At 35.4% G+C, this 18,253-nt stretch overlaps 2 protein-coding genes across 3 annotated transcripts in view; one reads left to right on the top strand and one right to left on the bottom strand.

Annotated features, from left to right (window-relative positions):
- LOC144451403 (protein-L-isoaspartate(D-aspartate) O-methyltransferase-like) overlaps positions 1 to 738 on the bottom strand; it is a 5,107-nt gene extending 4,369 nt beyond the window's left edge. Inside the window, exon 1 of the mRNA XM_078142238.1 lies at positions 606 to 738. Within this exon, the coding sequence (XP_077998364.1) occupies positions 606 to 735 (130 nt within the window). The 5' untranslated portion in view covers positions 736 to 738. The remainder of the gene's footprint in view (positions 1 to 605) is intronic.
- Positions 739 to 4,167: 3,429 nt separating this feature from the next.
- On the top strand, positions 4,168 to 18,126 carry LOC144450522 (uncharacterized). 2 transcript variants are annotated; one of them, XM_078141170.1, is made up of 8 exons: positions 4,168 to 4,597; positions 4,973 to 5,230; positions 8,509 to 8,596; positions 8,975 to 9,181; positions 12,872 to 13,207; positions 13,611 to 13,769; positions 14,035 to 14,138; positions 15,404 to 18,126. In XM_078141170.1, the coding sequence occupies exons 1-8, from the start codon at positions 4,220 to 4,222 to the stop codon at positions 15,476 to 15,478; spliced, it is 1,605 nt and encodes a 534-aa protein (XP_077997296.1). In that variant the 5' UTR covers positions 4,168 to 4,219; the 3' UTR covers positions 15,479 to 18,126. The 2 variants fall into 2 exon arrangements, with proteins under 2 accessions (XP_077997296.1, XP_077997303.1); XM_078141177.1 differs by having other exon boundaries at positions 13,611 to 13,773; positions 14,039 to 14,138.
- Positions 18,127 to 18,253: the final 127 nt, after the last annotated feature.

The raw sequence follows: 18,253 nt of genomic DNA, 5'->3' as shown, positions 1-18,253 counted from the left end.
GACTTGGAAAGTTGTCAAGGGGAGGAAGGGGAATATTTGTGAGCCTGTGATATCAATGGTATGTCAGATGTCACGTGACTGTACACATTACTGGGTTGGTATGGTAGAGGCTTCTTTTACATGTATACGCTACCACTGTGAACGCTCTAAATAGTTAATCGGAGAGTAAACTTATATCACTATGGCACAATACCACATATATTTATGAAACGACCTCATTTCCCCCGCCCTCGGTCCTCCATTTATAGATTTATAAACAAATGTGTACCAAACCGTGTTTATGTATACCTGCTTGACGGGTACACGATTGTTGCCAAACCATAAAAGTAAACCCGGGTGATTCTCATAGTAATGTCACCTCACCTTCAACTTGATATACATATTTATGTCGTTGTATGATTATATGTATAAGTGTGGGATTATACAGTAATACATGGCTATTAGACTAGCGCCATGCGTGGTCCTCAGTTTATTTCGGAATGTTGACGTTCATGGATACATCCCTAGGTGTGTTTGCCAGGTTTCAAAGTACAGCTCACTAAAACAACATCCAGCAAGTAACACGAAGTTATTTCCATATTCATAGACAAACGTTGACCACTCACTTCGTAGACTTTTAACCAAATCCTGGTGATCCGTGCCCTGAAACCTCTTCTTCATTGTGTAGGGGAATGGACCAGCTATAAGACAAGATACACTGCAGTATAGTACACACACAAATTTGGAATTCCGCATTCGGTATCAGCAGGGCATTCTAGGGTTCGTGTACATGGTAAATTATGTTTGACAGCAGGTGAACTAATGACCCTTTGACCAAGAAACTACTCAGTCATGTCTTGATCATAGCACTTTTTCAAATACACTTCTTTATATTTTACAACGCATTCCTTCATCAATTTCAGAGCGAACTGAAGACTTTATTCTGCTTGTTGATTTTTTCTCACTCGTTCTTTATTGTATATTGATCTTGAATGTGAAACCTTTCTGTAAATAAAGCATATTTCCGTTGAAGTTGGGACGGGTCATATTTGGTCCAACCTATTGAACCCGTTTTTTTTGTCATTTCCGCATTATGCAGATATTTTTTTCTGTGCGATATTGTTGGCTGTCTTAAGTTTTCATACATTTAATATATACTCCACATTATTTGAGACGATTCAATTTCCAAGATGCGGCATTACCATCTTATACGCTATAAGTTACTGGTATATCAATACGTGGTAACCAAATTCAATCTTTCAGTGGTCTGTCTAGTGCTGATTTGGTCCACAATCGTAGGTTAAAGAGTGCCACCAACGATAGTAAGTTACCGTGCATAAATGAAACATTAGTGAAACACTCACAAATATCAACGATTTGAGTGAGTGTGTTCAGAAAGTTTGGAAACATTAAATTCCTCTTTGAAATCCATTGCATATTAAAGTGATTATGTACAAATATTTTGATTGCCAAAAAAATAAAATACAGTTATTTTACAATGTAGGGTCTTAATGTTCTAGTCATGGTACTTTTTTCAAAAAGTGGTAATATAGATGAGAAACGTAGTTTTGTTAATCCAAAATCCAAAATAAGTATCCATTTCTCATGCATTGTTGTCGTTTTTCTCCATAAACATCTGATGTGTATATGTATAAACATTTCCCAGAAACGCTTACACTGAAAGTAGAAGTGAGATATAAGCAGAGGTCTTGTACTCCTACAGTTTACAAAGTATGAACCTACTAGCATAGGGATGGGAATACACTTTCTATTCGTCCAAAATCTTTGTTTAGATTGGTGCTTTGCCCCAAACGAAGACTCTGAGATTACACTATGTCAGATATGCATGACACGTATAACCTAGTGGAGTAAAGGACAAAAGTGCAATTTCTTGGAACACGTTTTTTTGTCAAGTCATCTGTGTAGCAAAAATATCTGTATCAAAAAGAGGGACGACTGTGGTTTAAATCTTCCCTACGTGTAATTTTGACCTATGATGTCATCAACAATGAACAATGACAGGAATCCACGGTAGTCAGTCAGTCACTAGTTAAATATTGGGTCACCAGTGTATCAACCATGCTGTCACGTTGCTCACATTTATTTTGACGGTAATGTCCAATGTGTCATTCAGTTCTAGCATTGCATATTTTGTTTTCTTCAAAGCATACACGGAGAGTATTTTCCATTTAATACACAGTGATGCTTCTCATCACACAGAATAATGAACATTATTCCCCAGACCTCTACGAAATCCGATAAGAATGAAAAAAATCGCAGCAGTAATTTCAATGAGGAAAGGTTGAAAGAAAATGTATTATGTCTGTAAACTGTAAGACCACGTACGTAATAGTTTTACATGTAAATCATTTGATTATTTATATTTGTTTGACGATGGTTATGAAGACTATGCAGTAGCTATTTCCTCATCACGATTCACGAGTCATTTTTCGAGAAAACCCTCAAACCCACGCTTTAGTAAAAAAAATTGTAGATTCGTGTACATGGTATCGCGTGTAGATTCTCGAAATATTGACATATAATTCTTTAGTTTTTGTTTGTGGAATTCTCATCACATGTAACAAGGATTATCTATGCTTTCATACTCACAACAACAAAGAAATATTCCACAAAGAGCTGTATGTGTGTTTCTTTCTCCCCTCCCTGAACTGTAGTATATTGATTTAGGGGTAGGCCACTTGATTGGGGGGGGGGGGCGGATACATACATACATGGATACATACATACATACATACATACATACATACATACATACATACATACATACATACATACATACGTACATACGTACATACATACGTACATACGTACATACGTACATACGCACATACGCACATACATACATACATACATACATACATACATACATACATACATACACACACATACATACATACATACATACATACGCACATACGCACATACATACATACATACATACATACATACATACATACATACATACATACATACATACATACATACATACATACATACATACATACATACATACATACATACATACATACATACATACATACATACATACATACATACATACATACATACATACATACATACATACATACATACATACATACATACATACATACATACATACATACATACATACATACATACATACATACATACATACATACATACATACATACATTGTTTTTGGTGTGCGATATATTAGAGTTGACATTCACGAAGAGACGAATTTGACATGTTATCAGTGGGTATATCCTGCACTGGCCAATGCAAAGCTTTAGGTCAACAGATTCAGATTTGAAATGTAATATTAAAGCAAAACAAAGAATATAAATGATACTAAAAGAACTACGAACAAAAAGTGAAGGGAAACCAACTACAATACGTTACTTCACCACAGTTTAACAAATACTAGTACATGTTGTAGTAAATTCATGTTGTATTTATTTATTTATTTATTTATTTCAGCCCTTTTTATCAGGGGCACACTGAGCATGTTAGGAGTAGCACTGAATAACAGAAAATTAAAATACATACACTACTACAAAAATTAGTGGATATATCACTAGTAAAGTCATACAGAAGCAAATAAAACAAAGGGAGGGAGAGAAACAGAGAGAGAGAGAGAGAGAGAGAGAGAGAGAGAGAGAGAGAGAGAGAGAGAGAGAGAGAGAGAGAGAGAGAGAGAGAGAGAGAGAGAGAGAGAGAGAGAGAGAGAGAGAGAGAGAGAGAGAGGGAGAGAGAGAGAGAGAGAATGAATCGTAGAATCGTTGTATGTAGAAGTCTTAAATCGTAGAATGTCTGTGATTGACTGGATTTTGATTGTCTGTAACTATACTGTGCATACACAGATGTATACATATAAATTGAGTACTCCATATATGGAGTCCCTGCCATCCAAATAAGGAAACCCGCTTTCCTTACTGGGAGTGATTCGGACAGGGCTTAATTATTATTCCGCCAACTTCAACATATTTCGATTTTGCCATTTTTATTACACTTTGAAGTATTAAATTAACTATTTTAGAAATATTCGGTCATATTATTTAATTTTTTGCCAGTTTTTCGGTGATAGAGATACTTGAAATAGTATAACAAGAAATGTAGTTCTGTGCGTATGTAGATTTAGGTGTAAAACGACATTGCCTTTTTCGTGAAGAGACAGGAAGCTAGGCCATCTGAAAATCTAAATATCGTCATCCCGCGAAAATAAAAACATTACAGCATGCAGAGCCAGCACACGAACTCCAGTCAAAGTCAGCTCGGTTCTGTGGAATATACTGCACCAGGTAACATACGAGATATGCTTGACAATTCCACCATTAGGCCCGAAGACGGCACTTATGGGACCGCTGTTGTCACCGGCCTTGATCAAGTTGATGCCGATGACAGCGAAGGGAGCTCAGACATGGAGAATATTGGCAACGAAAGGGGCAAAAAGAGGTCTGCAGAAGACGATCTAATGAAACGTGAACCTGGCAAAGATGGGCCAAAACCCGGGAAAAAGACGAAGGGACGTGTTAAGATCAAAATGGAATTTATTAACAACAAACTAAGACGATACACAACTTTCAGCAAACGTAAAACTGGCATCATGAAAAAGGCAAGTTTTTGTGGGTCTTGTAACGTTACCCAAAGGGTTCAGCCTGTGGCATGGGTTATTAAAAAAATTACGAGGAATTTGTGAAAATTGCAGCAGTGCATTTGTAGAGTCGTTGTATTTCTTCTATAAGCCACATCATTTGTTTTGATCATTTTGCATTTGCAATACAATAATTCTGAAATGATAATATTGATATATCATGTATGTAAATTTAGCAGTAGTATTTCCAGGTACGAATATTGATAATGTTTGGAAGTTGGAACGTTTTATTTCAAGATGCATCTCAATGTTCACGTGCATTTTTTTGTATCTTGTACTGTACATTTGTTACAAATGTTTATTGTGCATTCACTAACTGTTCTGTTCATTTTTTAGGCGTATGAACTATCAACATTGACTGGAACGCAGGTTATGCTGCTGGTTGCAAGCGAAACTGGCCATGTATATACATTTGCTACAAGGAAACTGCAACCCATGATTACAAGTGAAAGTGGAAAAGCTCTCATCCAAACTTGTCTGAATTCTCCAGACCCACCGACCCAGGCTGGTCTACAAACCTCAGACCAACGTATGAGTGCCACCGGCTTTGAGGAAACAGAATTATCTTATCAAGTGAATGAGGAAGAGGGCAAGGTTTGTGTTTTTTTCTCTTTCCCAAAGTCATAGTAAAAACTACCAAGAATTCATATTGCACGCATTCTACGACAGTTTATATGTCGATCGTACTCCAGTTTTGCGTATCAAGTTCAACGCACGGTAACTTGAAAACACATTTATTGTACATACACGTACAAAAGAATGCATTGCCTGGCGTAAACATTGAAAAAAAGGCCTTCGTTGTGTACGTGTGAGCGATTTTCGTCGACTGCATCGTGACTTTTGAGCTCATGCTAAACCCTTCTTTACTTTGAAATATTGTTTGTCCCCAGGGGTGCCCTCAATATGAACATTTAGGCAAATGGCTTTGACAGTTATAGTATAGTAAAAACATGTGTAGCCAGGGTTCATTGATAAAATTTCAGATCGGCCTCTCATTCCAAATATGGCGGAATGTGCAACAGTTATGCCATATATGGGCATAATTTGTCCTTATTGGTAGTAATTGTTAGTGGAATAGGCTGTGTGGTATTTCCCTATGCAATCCATGCCTTATATGGATAGACACACAATAGCTGTGAATGCTCTGATCTAGGGGTCAAGTCACCTTCATTTAGAATGATTTTATTTCTGTAGACTTAAAGTTAGAAAACCGCACAACATGACATCATCTTTCTAAAATAAGAACAGACTGTTTTACACCCACGATTTAATCAGAAGCTGAAACTTCAGGAAATCATGACTATGACCATTGACGTGAATAAAAATAGAATCAGAAAATTAGCTGTATTGATATCGTGATTGAAAATCTGCTTTGTTTACATTTGAAATTTGAGGAATCAGGTTCAGTTGGCATTAATGTTGTAATATCATTTGGGGAGGATATAGCAACTGCTGTGTATATTTTCAAAGTAAAATGAACAATGATCATAATGTACAGATCTTACTTGAATCTCAGATATTTTTTATTTACATTTAGAAAGATGCATTATACATAACATGTAAAGCTTGCTTTGTTTGTAATTACATGTGTACCTTTGCCAGCTTGATATTTTTAGTGTGTAGTAACTTATTCCTGAACCGACACAGTTGAGTGGTTTTCAACAAAATAGGTTTCCTTTAGGTTTCTGTCATTCAGAAAATGAAAAATGCAACACAGAAGGCAGCATGCATGAAAAATGCAAGAATTTGACATCCAGCATAAGGTGAATATGCAGTCAGTAATTCTAGTATGGGTTACATGCAACATAATAAACTTTGAATTCCAGACTTGATAAGCTAGCCAATCCGATGCCAACTATGATGTCATGTTACTTGATATAGAAGCGGTGTTTGATGTGAGTTTCATACATAAGAAGGCTGTGTTTTGTTTCTCCAGTCACTGGCATGTGTTCATTTGCGTCATTTCTGAACAGAATACTTTGTCAGTGAATCACCAGTCTATTTTGGTAGCACTAATGATAACAGTGAAACTCTATCTGGTTGCTGAAAATGGAACAGCCAGGGATTCCCTGTTTACATTATCATATACATGAATTTCAGTTTTGAAATACGATATGTCTGTGCTTAAAATAACAGATGACTTCTTATGTTAAGATTACTTGTAAGTGTCAGTGAATATCTTATTTCTGGAACAAGATCATCTGAACCAAATAATCCTTGTGATATTTAGATGGTTATTCCCTGATGGTTTTCTTTGTTCAGCCAAGCAAAATATTAATCCTCATGTGTCGACACAAGGGATTTTGTCACAGTAGAAGTAGAAGCCAAGAAGTGACAAAACCTTTATATCACGTATTTTCTGACGCTATATAGATGGACTGGTGTATAAATTTTGTATTTTGTGTTCAATTGTGTACAACTTGGCTTGTGTTTGGTATGTTGGCTGTTGTATAAAAAAGTTGTTTGCTTCATAAAGATTAATTCCCAATACTCTTCAAAATCTTGTTTTTTCTGTCAAACACTTTTTTTGTGACGAATGGATTTGTTTTTGTAATTGTTGAATATTGGTTTTATACGCTCAAAATATTGTTAGATAAAGGAAGATGATAAAAAATACTTTGTATTTTCTTATTTTCAAAATTTCCCCAATTTTTTTCTCCGATATTTCTATTCCGCTAAATTAAGATCCAAGAAGTAAGGCTTTTTCTGATGACTTCATTTTATATCACTGAAAATACAGTCTTAAGAAAGTTAACAACGGTGTTTAGTGTAGGAAATATTCTAGTTTCTTGTTTTGCTTTAGGGATGCCTCCCACAGTCACAACTTCATTTGTTCTGTCATCAAGCAGTGGCAAAGCTCAAATTTCACATGTGTGGGAGTGTGATCAGACAAATTTTGAAAACGGACATATCCATCAAAAGGCAATAGGAAGTCAACTAGGCATTGGTGTCACTCTGTAAAAGAAATGAGGTAATTTATTGTAGCCTTCCCTCCCCCATACTGCTCACCCACATGTTTGACCAGTGTCAGAAATGGTTGTGAGGTGAAGATTTTTGGATTGTTGTCCTTCTATGTACATTGTCCCAAGTTTCTTTACTCACATGATGTTTAGGCAGGAAACAGGAAAGAGTGACATGACATAATAAGGACACAATTAGAACTATTGTCATTGTTCTCCAATATTGTAGGAACTTCAGTGAATATGACCAGATTATGCAAAGTTTTGTGAAGTTAGTTGTGAGGTCATAATTCCAGAATCCACTCTCTTCACCACAGCCAACAACTTGTATATTAGTGATCAATATGTACACAAACACATATCTGAAATTTTCATAATAATATAAGATCTAGAAGTTGATAAGACCTTATCAGGCCGGATATGTATACATTTTAGCAGCTGCACTTCTCTATTTGTAGATTGAATCATGTTTACCTACAATTCTAATGTGATGTATTTAATCACTAAGAATGCACCATTTCATTTTCGCTGTCTTATGGGGTTAGGTAGTTCCAGGAGAGAAAAATATTCGGAGTTGTAACTTAAGATGTGTCTGAAGTTTTTGAAGGCCAGTGTGTTTTAAATTGCATGTGATAAGCTTGTGTGAGGTCAGTTAGATTGTAATGAAATTAGGGGGTGTAGTTATTTAATCTCCTTGTCCAAGGTCTATCTGTATCATAAGGAATTTATCTTAGAATGTAGTACACTGTGCAATCATTGGAAACAGTAGAGAAAATGGGGTGATATCAGAGTTGAAGGCAGACTTGAATGTATTTATTATTACCAATTGGTCCAACTTGATAGGATAGGGGAAATGAATGTTGTTTTTTTGCTTCCATTAATTGACTTGATGTCAACTTCCATTTGTAATAGGAGGGCAAACCACAAATCTTCACAATAACTAACATACCTGGTGCAGGAGCTGAGGGCAACATTGCTGGAACAGGTGCTGCCACCTCAGGTACAGTCAGTCAATATACTGCATGTTTGACCCATGTGTTAGTGTCAACCTATCTGTATGTATCTGTTCACTGTCAAACTATGGCGGCATGATATGACAGATCAAAGTTAACCACAACTGGCCACATAACAAATGTATGTAGGATTTGACTGGTTTTGCCTGATGTGTAGACAGTTACTTACAAATACAGATGTCATATTGTGTTTACAATTTTCTTACTGTACAGATATGATCTGAACACATGGAAGGACTCAGAGTTATGTTATTACCCATATGCTTATGAATACATGTATTAAAATGATTTCACGATGTGTTTTTTAAATCAATAACTCCAGCAATCGTCAACATTGTAGAATGACTGTATTATTGTGTCCGTAGCTATACAGATTGCTGGAGCTGGTCACACCTTCCCCATGACAAGTTACTTGCCAACTAGTACAAGTGCAAACCAGTCTGTGTCTATGTCAAACAGTTTAAAGAGCAACAACACAGTGAACGTGTCAACAATGTCCACAGCTAATTCTCAGACTGCTGGTAATATTTCAATGCAGCTACCTGGTGGAATTACTACTATCTTACCTGCAGGTTAGTATTAAGCTGTATTAGAATACCTTCATGGTAAAAGTCTGGCTATCGAGGTTTAATGGAATTGACAACAATTTATAGTGCAAGGACAGTACACTGTCACAGTACCTTTGAATGTCAGCCCATGTTATGATATATCACCCTCTCAACATTTTACTTGTGTAGTAAAAAATCTTTCATAACATAGTAAATACTTTTGTTTGGAGAAATTTCAGTGTAAATTCTGTGTAGATTTGGCTTCATATTATAAAGCAAATACAGGGAAATATATAAAATTTTCGAAATGTGACTTAAAATTCAGAAGCATGAAAGGGAAAATATCGATGTCTCCTGTCAACAATTACTCTCTGCAGAATCTTTTGAATTATTGACAGTTGTACTTTAATATCAGATTGTGTTATTTAATAAAGTACATTCTGAGTCGTGTCCTAAAATGTGACGGGCAATTATACTGTCAGAAAAGTACTTCTGTGTTATGTTTATAATAAATGTATGAGATTAACATTACAGAAGAATTTGTCCATGTAATGGTTTGTATCAAATGTCTGGATTATAAAAATTGTACCTAAAAAGATATAGCCACGAAATGCCAGACACAGCTGTGATAACCATATGCTGTACCCCATGCAGACTACATGGTTAAATAAGGAAAGTTGATGGGCTCATTTTGTCTAAGTTTTCATATACATTATCATTATAAATCATGAAAAGAGACTAGTTGAAGATCATACAGATAGGTTCCATCACAGACAATGTCCGAAACGTGAGAATATTTGGAAGCAGGGTTAACATTTGATGACTTTGTAATCAAAGACTAATGGGGTAATAATTCATCTTATTATTGTCTTGCCAGGGGTGGAATCGACAACTTTTATTATGAAAAATCAGAAAATAGTTTTGAAATTGTCATATGTGAAGTAACTGTAATATGTAGGTGAGGTCCCAGGTCAACAAGTATAAATTGTTATGTTGAGTCAAGTTTCTCTCCAAACTTAAACTATCTCAAAGTATCTAGGAACATGGCATCTTTTACCTTTACTTAAAAAGTGTCTTCAGGGTTAAGTTTGGATTAGGATTGAACTGTTAGGTGTGACAAAATAGTTGGAGAACTATGGAAAAAAAGGTTGGTCAGAACAAAAGAATGGTTCTATGTGATTGTGATGGGTACACCAATAAGATAGCACTAATACAAGAAGCTTTGATTGGATTCCTGACTTTTAACTCTAATCAATACAAATGAAGTAACTAATACTAGTTGTCGGCAAGATCCCGTGTAAAGCCTGTATTCTGTAATTGTGATGACAGCAGATTGTTCTGGTACCACCATTTCATTTGAGCTGACTCGGTGACAGACAACATACTTTAGTTTAATCATAATGAAACTCTTTGCAACATTTGATTGATGGGGATATCCACTCTATTTTGCATAAAGCCAAACAAAAAATGACATTATCCAAGTGTATGCGTAATTACATTTGTAGTGTAAATAGCAAGGTATTTGTTGTGTTTGTGTTTGTAAGTTGTAGTCAGACCTTGAACCAGAGGGAAAAAAAACCTGTTAATGATAGGAATGAAATTAGATTGACCAGTATAGATTTCACTCATCAGATTACTTGATAGTTTCTATGTAAATGTATACCAATAACAGATGGTAACATGTTTTACAAGTAATGAATTGTTGATATGATTGTACTAAGCAGACCTACCATCATGATGTCTAGTCAGAGTACATGTTTAGCAGTGATTTACAGTATTGTTGGTAGGAGGATGTCAGGTCCCTGGCACTCAGTAATAGATTTCAGACTTTATGCAGACGATTCAGTCTTGTTTCGGTCTGTAGACTCAAATCAAAACATAGTATCTCTTGGTCAAGTAAATTTAGAATTTCAAAAGGTGTACAAATGGTGTAATGCCAATAAACTGACCATCAATTGTAATAAAACAGAATACATGATCATAAAAAGTAGATATAGTATTAGAGATATCCAAGATTGTATAACTTTGAATAGGCAAGTGGTAACAGAAACTGAGAATACTTCTTTTATTGGCGTTTGTATTGATAGCAACTTGACGTGGAGGCAACATACCACTGAAGTTAAGAAGAAAATTTGCATAAGTTAAGAGAAACCGTGTCAATTTCAGTTCTTGTTATGTTATACAACACTTTCATATTACCACATATAACGCATGGACTTGAAATCTGGGGCAGTACGTACAAAACACATTTACGTGATATTTTTCTGATACAAAAGAAAATTGTGCGTATCATAACACGCATGAAGTATGATGCACACACTGCTCCACTTTTCCGCACACTAGGCATTCTTGACATTTTTAAACAGTATGAATTTCAAGTTGGCATATTTGTTCACGATGCTCTGTATAATGTGCTCCCAGCACACTTTGATAACTATTTTTCTTACATTAGCCATAACCATGAAACAAGACAAAAACTGAACAAAGATCTCCACACACCTATGTATAGAAGTGGTTTTGGACAATCATCAATTAAGTTTGCTGGCGCCAAAATCTGGAATAGTTTACCACACGATATTCGTAGTATTTCTTCCAAAAGTCTTTTTAAAAAGAAGTTTTAAACAATTTCTTCTTGACGAGCCCTGTGTATTGTAATTTATACAAGTTTTCCTTTGCACCATTCCTTGTTGTTGTAGTTGTTTTTCCTCCAAAGTTATGAGAACAGCAAATATGTGTAAATAGTAATCTTCAGATTAAGTATATTTCGAGTAGCTAGACTCGATTAGTCTATGCATGACTATTTCTAGTTACATTTCCTACAATTGTCGTCACACATCCAATTGAAGTGGACGAAATTGTCACTGTCGTTGCTGTTGTTATTTTGTTTTGTTTGTTTTTCGTAGGAAATAAAGTTATTATTTATTATTAAGATTAAAAAACTTAAAAGTACTTTGAACTTACATAAGTCATTTCCATAGTTCATAGAACCACTAGCTAGAAAGACTTGAATTTTAACATCTTAAATTGTGCAATTTTAGTTGAATATGTTTCAGTAGTATCTCCTCCCAGAAATTCTTGCGTGGCAACAACTAATATATGGTACATTTATTGTCTGGCTATGAGGGCGCTAGTCGACATCTAATACCCCAAGGGCTGTTATGCAGCAACTATTTCCTGAGGGTGAAAGCTGAAGGAAATTGTTGCTACATAACAGCACAAGGGGTAATAATGATGTCTACTAGTGCCCGAATAAGGCCAGGCTATAAGTGTTTTAGAACATGTTATATTCTCAGGAACATATTCTTTCCGTAGTGGAAGCACTTGCGTCTTACATGACTAATGCCCTAGGGAAAATAGAGGATGATGGGATTAGTGTATGCTCTATGCAAATTTAGGTCACTGTGGTTCACTTGTTCATACCACATGACACAATCTAAGCCAATCACTTCATCCTTGAGCCAATCATTTCCGGTTGTAATAAAACGATCTGTCATAATTAGTATTAGAAATACACTGTTGTGCCAGTTTCAGAACGTTGTATTGTAGTTTTCCATGTTATGAATATGGCTCTTCTGTGAACACATTTTTGTACATTTACGGTATATATGGTGTACATTACCAAAAGTCCTAGCAGCCATTGTTACAAAGTATTGAAATTTGTACATTTAATGACTTAGATTTCTAACTGCTTATTTTTATTTGTCCGACTGACAGGAACTCCACTCACACCTGGTGCAGCCATACAACTTGGTGTCCAACAACTCCAAGCGCAAGGTCAACAGTTACAGCTGCAGTCACAGTTGCAGACAAATCAACAACAACAACAACAGCAACAACAACAACATCAACAACAGCAGCAGCAACATCCACAGACAGTATACAGGCTACAACAGCCTGCGACAAGTTCAGCAACAAACTTAGGTCAGATGGTAACAGCAGTGGCAATCCAACAACCGGGAGGTACAACCACTGCAAATGATGACAACAGTCAGCAGCAACAACAAACAGCAACCATATCATTTGTGCCTACCAGCCAACCTGCCACTACAGGTACGTTAGTTAGTTTTCATTTGATGAAAGATGATTTACAAAATTAACTCCGTTAATTGATAGTTAAAATGTTCAAGTCTTTAACATAAAGACAAATAGTATAGTTGACATTTTGTGTTCGAGCCAACTATCTTTATAGCATTATGTGAGAAGTAATGTTTTCTCCAAAACACAGTATATTAAAATGCAAAGTTGTACACAAGATTTGTGTATTTGTGTTTTCAACTTTCTCCAAATCATGCAACCTCTTTGAAGTGTGTGGGAGGTATACAATAAACACAGGATTGTAAATTTATTGAAGAGGAAGCGTTGAAGAAACTATGGATAATGAAAGGGACTTCTGTGGTGAGAGACATGCAGATACAAACAAACACTTGATGCCAAGTATTCGTTGTCTTTTTAGGTGCTACAACACTGACATCAATGGCTGGCCATGTAATGTACCAAACACCACAGGGAGTGGTGTATGCCCCAGCGCCACAACAATTGACTGATACCAATCTAGTTTTGAACTATCCATCATCAACAGCAATACCAACAACACAAATACAAGACCAATCAGGCAAGTCAAGTTAATACTGTTTTATCAACAAAACAAATACAAAGTGACTTTAGACATGGGTGTAAATTTTAGTTAGCTTTATTCTGAAGTAATGGTCCATGTATTGATGACTCTATCCCACTGTCCTAGATCCAGTAGACACTTAGTACAATTTGTAATTGTCATGCTTGCTTTTATGTTTACTGACTGTGCAACCAATTTGTTGTCATACTGTTTTTGAAAGAGATATTTTTATGCTAAGATGTGTACATGTTTAACTTTGTAGGAAGTATTCAACAAATGATAACAACTTTACAACCTAGCCAAAGCAGTCAAGGAGTTACACAATTACCAATACCAATACCACTCACATTACAGGCACCGTCACAGGTAAAAATATAGTCATTTCAATCTATTTAGAAGTGATAGATACAGCAGTGTACCATCAATTAGCTGTCTATTCAAGCTTCCTTCGACATTTAGAAATAATAGATACAGGAAAATACAGAAGTATACTATCAATTAGTGAGGTTACAGACATTAATTTATCTCATGTGAAATAGTTTTTTTTGAAACATTTGACAACAAATGCCACTTTCGTAAGGTTACAAGTTTTCACTTGCTGTAAGAAAATTTACTGCTAGCCTTGAGGCTTCCGTGCTGGGAACATCTTGGTTACCTCCTACAGAAAAAATTGCACATGGTTTGTAAATTCTGTTATTCTCTGTGACACACAGCCCAGATTACACATTTCAGAGGACATATAGACTGCATTATTGGCAATGTTGCAAAGATACTAAATGCCACTGCTTGATACTACAACTACTAACATTCCTTGCATGTGCATGTGATTACAATGCAGCCATACTTGTAATAGCTTATTTGTTACTCAGTATTTGTAAATTGTAATTGCATATAACTCAATAAATCGGTTGTAAAGGCCCAGTTACATGAGGCAGCTCAGTGAGCAACACACTGAGCAATTCATCTCATGCGACGAATTGCCTCGAGTACAAACATAATCGCAGGCCCTTGTGATGTCGCTAGATGCGTTACAGAAAATCCGGCGTGTCAGATTTTGTGCGACTCATCACAAGTTGCTTCTTGAGTTGCTTGATGAATTGCCCCGTGTAACCACCTCACTGTGTCACAAGCTGTAACCTTTGACATGTGCCCATGCATGAAAATGACAGTCATTGTTACGGTTGCCATATTTTTAGTATAGATATTCTAATCAGGCAAGAATTTTTGTTGTAATTTTGATTTATTACCATGAGTACCGTTTATCTCTGGTATACAATGTGTATGAATGCTTGATCTCTGCTGTGTATATCATTTATTCCTAACTAAATTGAATATAGTTTTACTATTGATATGTCTACAAGGTTTCAGTCATTTTTATTGAGCAATTTTATAACTTTTCTTGTAAATTTCTTGCTGCTTAGCAGTGCTAGAAGACTTGATCTTTAACCTTTATATGTCTACAAATGTGCAACAGTTTGCCTTGCGACTCATCAAGCAATTAGTTGCTTCGTGTACGCACTCAGTCATAGTTACTTGCCTTGTTGCATGCGACGAATTACTTCATGCATTGCCCCATGTAACATGGCCTGTATAGTCTTACAGTGTTCTCTTGTCTGTCCTTTTCCTTACAGGTAAACACCACCGACCAAACAGACCTACAAGGAACAGATGTACAGACCAAAGTTGTCACATCTAGGCCTGAATGACAGATATGATGTGAAAGACTTATGAAACACTGCTTGTATTTCAAAAATTGTAATGTCACCACTTTAGTGTACGCAAGAAGAATATTCATACAGAAGGAATGTGTTTGAAATTACAAACATCCTCGAAATAAGAAAATATTGATTTGCTTGCATGGTAAATTATAATTCGGCAATGCACATGTCGGAATTTGTGAGAGAAATAGACTTGTGCCGAAAGAAATCGTTCAATAGGTTTTAGACAATCATTGGCAAAACTGATAAGTTTTGGGAATGTTGTACAGATGAACATTATCAAACAGTGGTGACATTACAGTTCTTATTATCTTGGATGGATCAATTGCTCAGCTGCAGTATGGATAGCAATTTCCTACTGCCTTTCTTAATGTCTAATATTTTATAAAGAAAAAAAACATTTTGATAATCTGAATATTAAACCTAGGCACATTTGCACCAACGGTAGAGTTGTTAGGAAGGAGTTTATTCTTCTAAAAAAACAACTCATACTACATTTTGATACATTCCCACTTAGAAATCGTATTTCAAACTCCAGTTGGTTGCCCATTGTCCTGTAAAAGCCATCGCGATTTGACGAATCTAAGTATTGCTGACACAGTAGTGTTGTCATGGCAATATTGATCGGATCTGTTGTGGCTTACTATACAAGACATGCCTAGGTGTGTCAATGGGAACATTTTGTAATTAATGAAAACTATCACATTTGAATAATCAGTACCTCAGCTGTTTGGATGTCTGAAGTAAAAGTGGGTGGTGCTGTACTTTTTAAAATAACAGAGCTGGAACTCTTCATGACCATTTTCAAAATGGAATTCATTATTTAAGCTTATATTGGTGCTGTATATTAACAAGACAACTCATTATTTTTTTCCATCTTGTCTTTTTAAAAATTTACATGCTATGTTATGTGTGTTAAAGACACATGCTTGACTTTTTTGGGGGTTTTGTATGCTGCTTCTGTAACTGTATAGGTTAAATTGTAAATGTTACTTTTTTTCGTATCATACTTTATTTTCAGCTGTTGGATGTTCAGAGATAGTATAAAGTATCTGATCATGTCAAACTAACCGTACTGTAATTTAAATTCTATTTATTTATTCAGAGCAGTAATTGTTGTGTTCTTAATGTCAACTGTATCATTGTACATGTAACAGTTTTCCTGTTGGGGATGGGGTGTATTGTATTATCCAGCAGTTGGGATACAACTTTCATTTATTTTGGTATTAGAAAGAATTTTGATACAATTCGACTTTTGACTTACAAGTGAAAAATGTTCAAGTCACACACCAAGTAATTGCTTCATAGAAGGAGTCTGAAACTGATGACAAGATCAATTTGGGTACATCCATTGATTTATACGCATCATAACTCCAGTAACTATTTACAGAAAAAAACTGTCTTGCCTAGTATTGCTAAATAGCAATCATATATGTAGTCTGTAAGATATACCATGACGGGGCGCCCTCACACATCGGTCAACAACTCATGGTGAGGGCAGCGCGACATGAGATATCTTACAGTCTATCATGTATGGTGTTTTGGAAAGTTTCAACATCAATTTCATTTTAGTTTCATTAAAAAAAAAAACGTGCATGTCATGTATTAAATTATCTACATAGAGAAGTATGCAGTTTGCTTGTAACATAGTATAAAATGTATATTGAAAGTATGCTACAGAAGTTATTTATTTTTTATAATGTTTTATAAATTGATCAACAGGACTGGTCATACATTGGAGTGCCATTTAATGTTTACTGAGTAAGCTTAGAGAAAGAATCAGTTTCAAACAGATATAACGCGAAGGCGGGGGGGGTTCAATATTGTAATTTTTGTATTTGAAGGAAAAGATCTCATATACATATAAAGGCTTATAATATTTGGGTAGAAATATTACATCAACTTTGTGTTTTCTTTCCAACTTGTATCTCAGATATTTCCATGGTTGATGTAAAAATCAACAGAAGTTGTTTTGAACACAGGATTTTTGTGTTCACCAAGTCTCTGAGTCACTCGACATAAAAGTGTACGGGGAGGGGGTTGTCAACACCATGATACTAATTTATGTCAAAAGTCCAATCAATGCTTACCAGAAACTGTATAGCCTTTGAATTGTAACTTTATATAATCTGTAAAATATGTAAAATGGTAAAAAAAGTTGTAGCAAAGCTATGTGCTTTGTGTATTATGTAAAGCATTCCTTTTTTTTTCAAGAATTGAACTTACTGCAATACAATATAGTCGAGAGTGTTGTATACATACCTCTAATATATCCTATGGTTTTAGTTTATATTTGCAATATTGATGCTGCCAGTGCCATCATGGTTTATTTTATTACCGTTTATTTCAGTTCCAGCTTTTTAAAAAAAAACCACGAAGATATAGATAAGAATATAGTGTAATGACAGTACTGTAAAAGTGTACTTGGCAGAATTAGACCTGCCTGTATCCTAGGGCATGATCGACCTTTGACCTGTGGGGGTGAAGGGGTCATTGAACTTTAAGTCCTAGTCCAATCATTCCTGAAGACATCAGATAAATCATGTAAATCTGATTTATGTATGATAAAAGAAACTTAAAAATATCTTTGTACTCTTATAGGTTCCCTACTTGCATTTTACAGGATTTGTAAAGAATAGAGATTTTGATTCAATTAAAAAAAATGGGTTACCACAAACTTCAGTGTTATGTATTTCAATATCTAAACATTCACACACAAGTAGTTGACAGAACATACTTCACAGCATCAGACAAAACAAATCA

The sequence above is a fragment of the Glandiceps talaboti genome, chromosome 2 (genome assembly GCF_964340395.1).
Source record: "Glandiceps talaboti chromosome 2, keGlaTala1.1, whole genome shotgun sequence".
Classification (NCBI taxonomy): Eukaryota; Metazoa; Hemichordata; class Enteropneusta; family Spengelidae; genus Glandiceps; species Glandiceps talaboti.
Note: the sequence above shows the minus strand (reverse complement) of the source record. Positions and strands in the feature narration are given on the sequence as shown.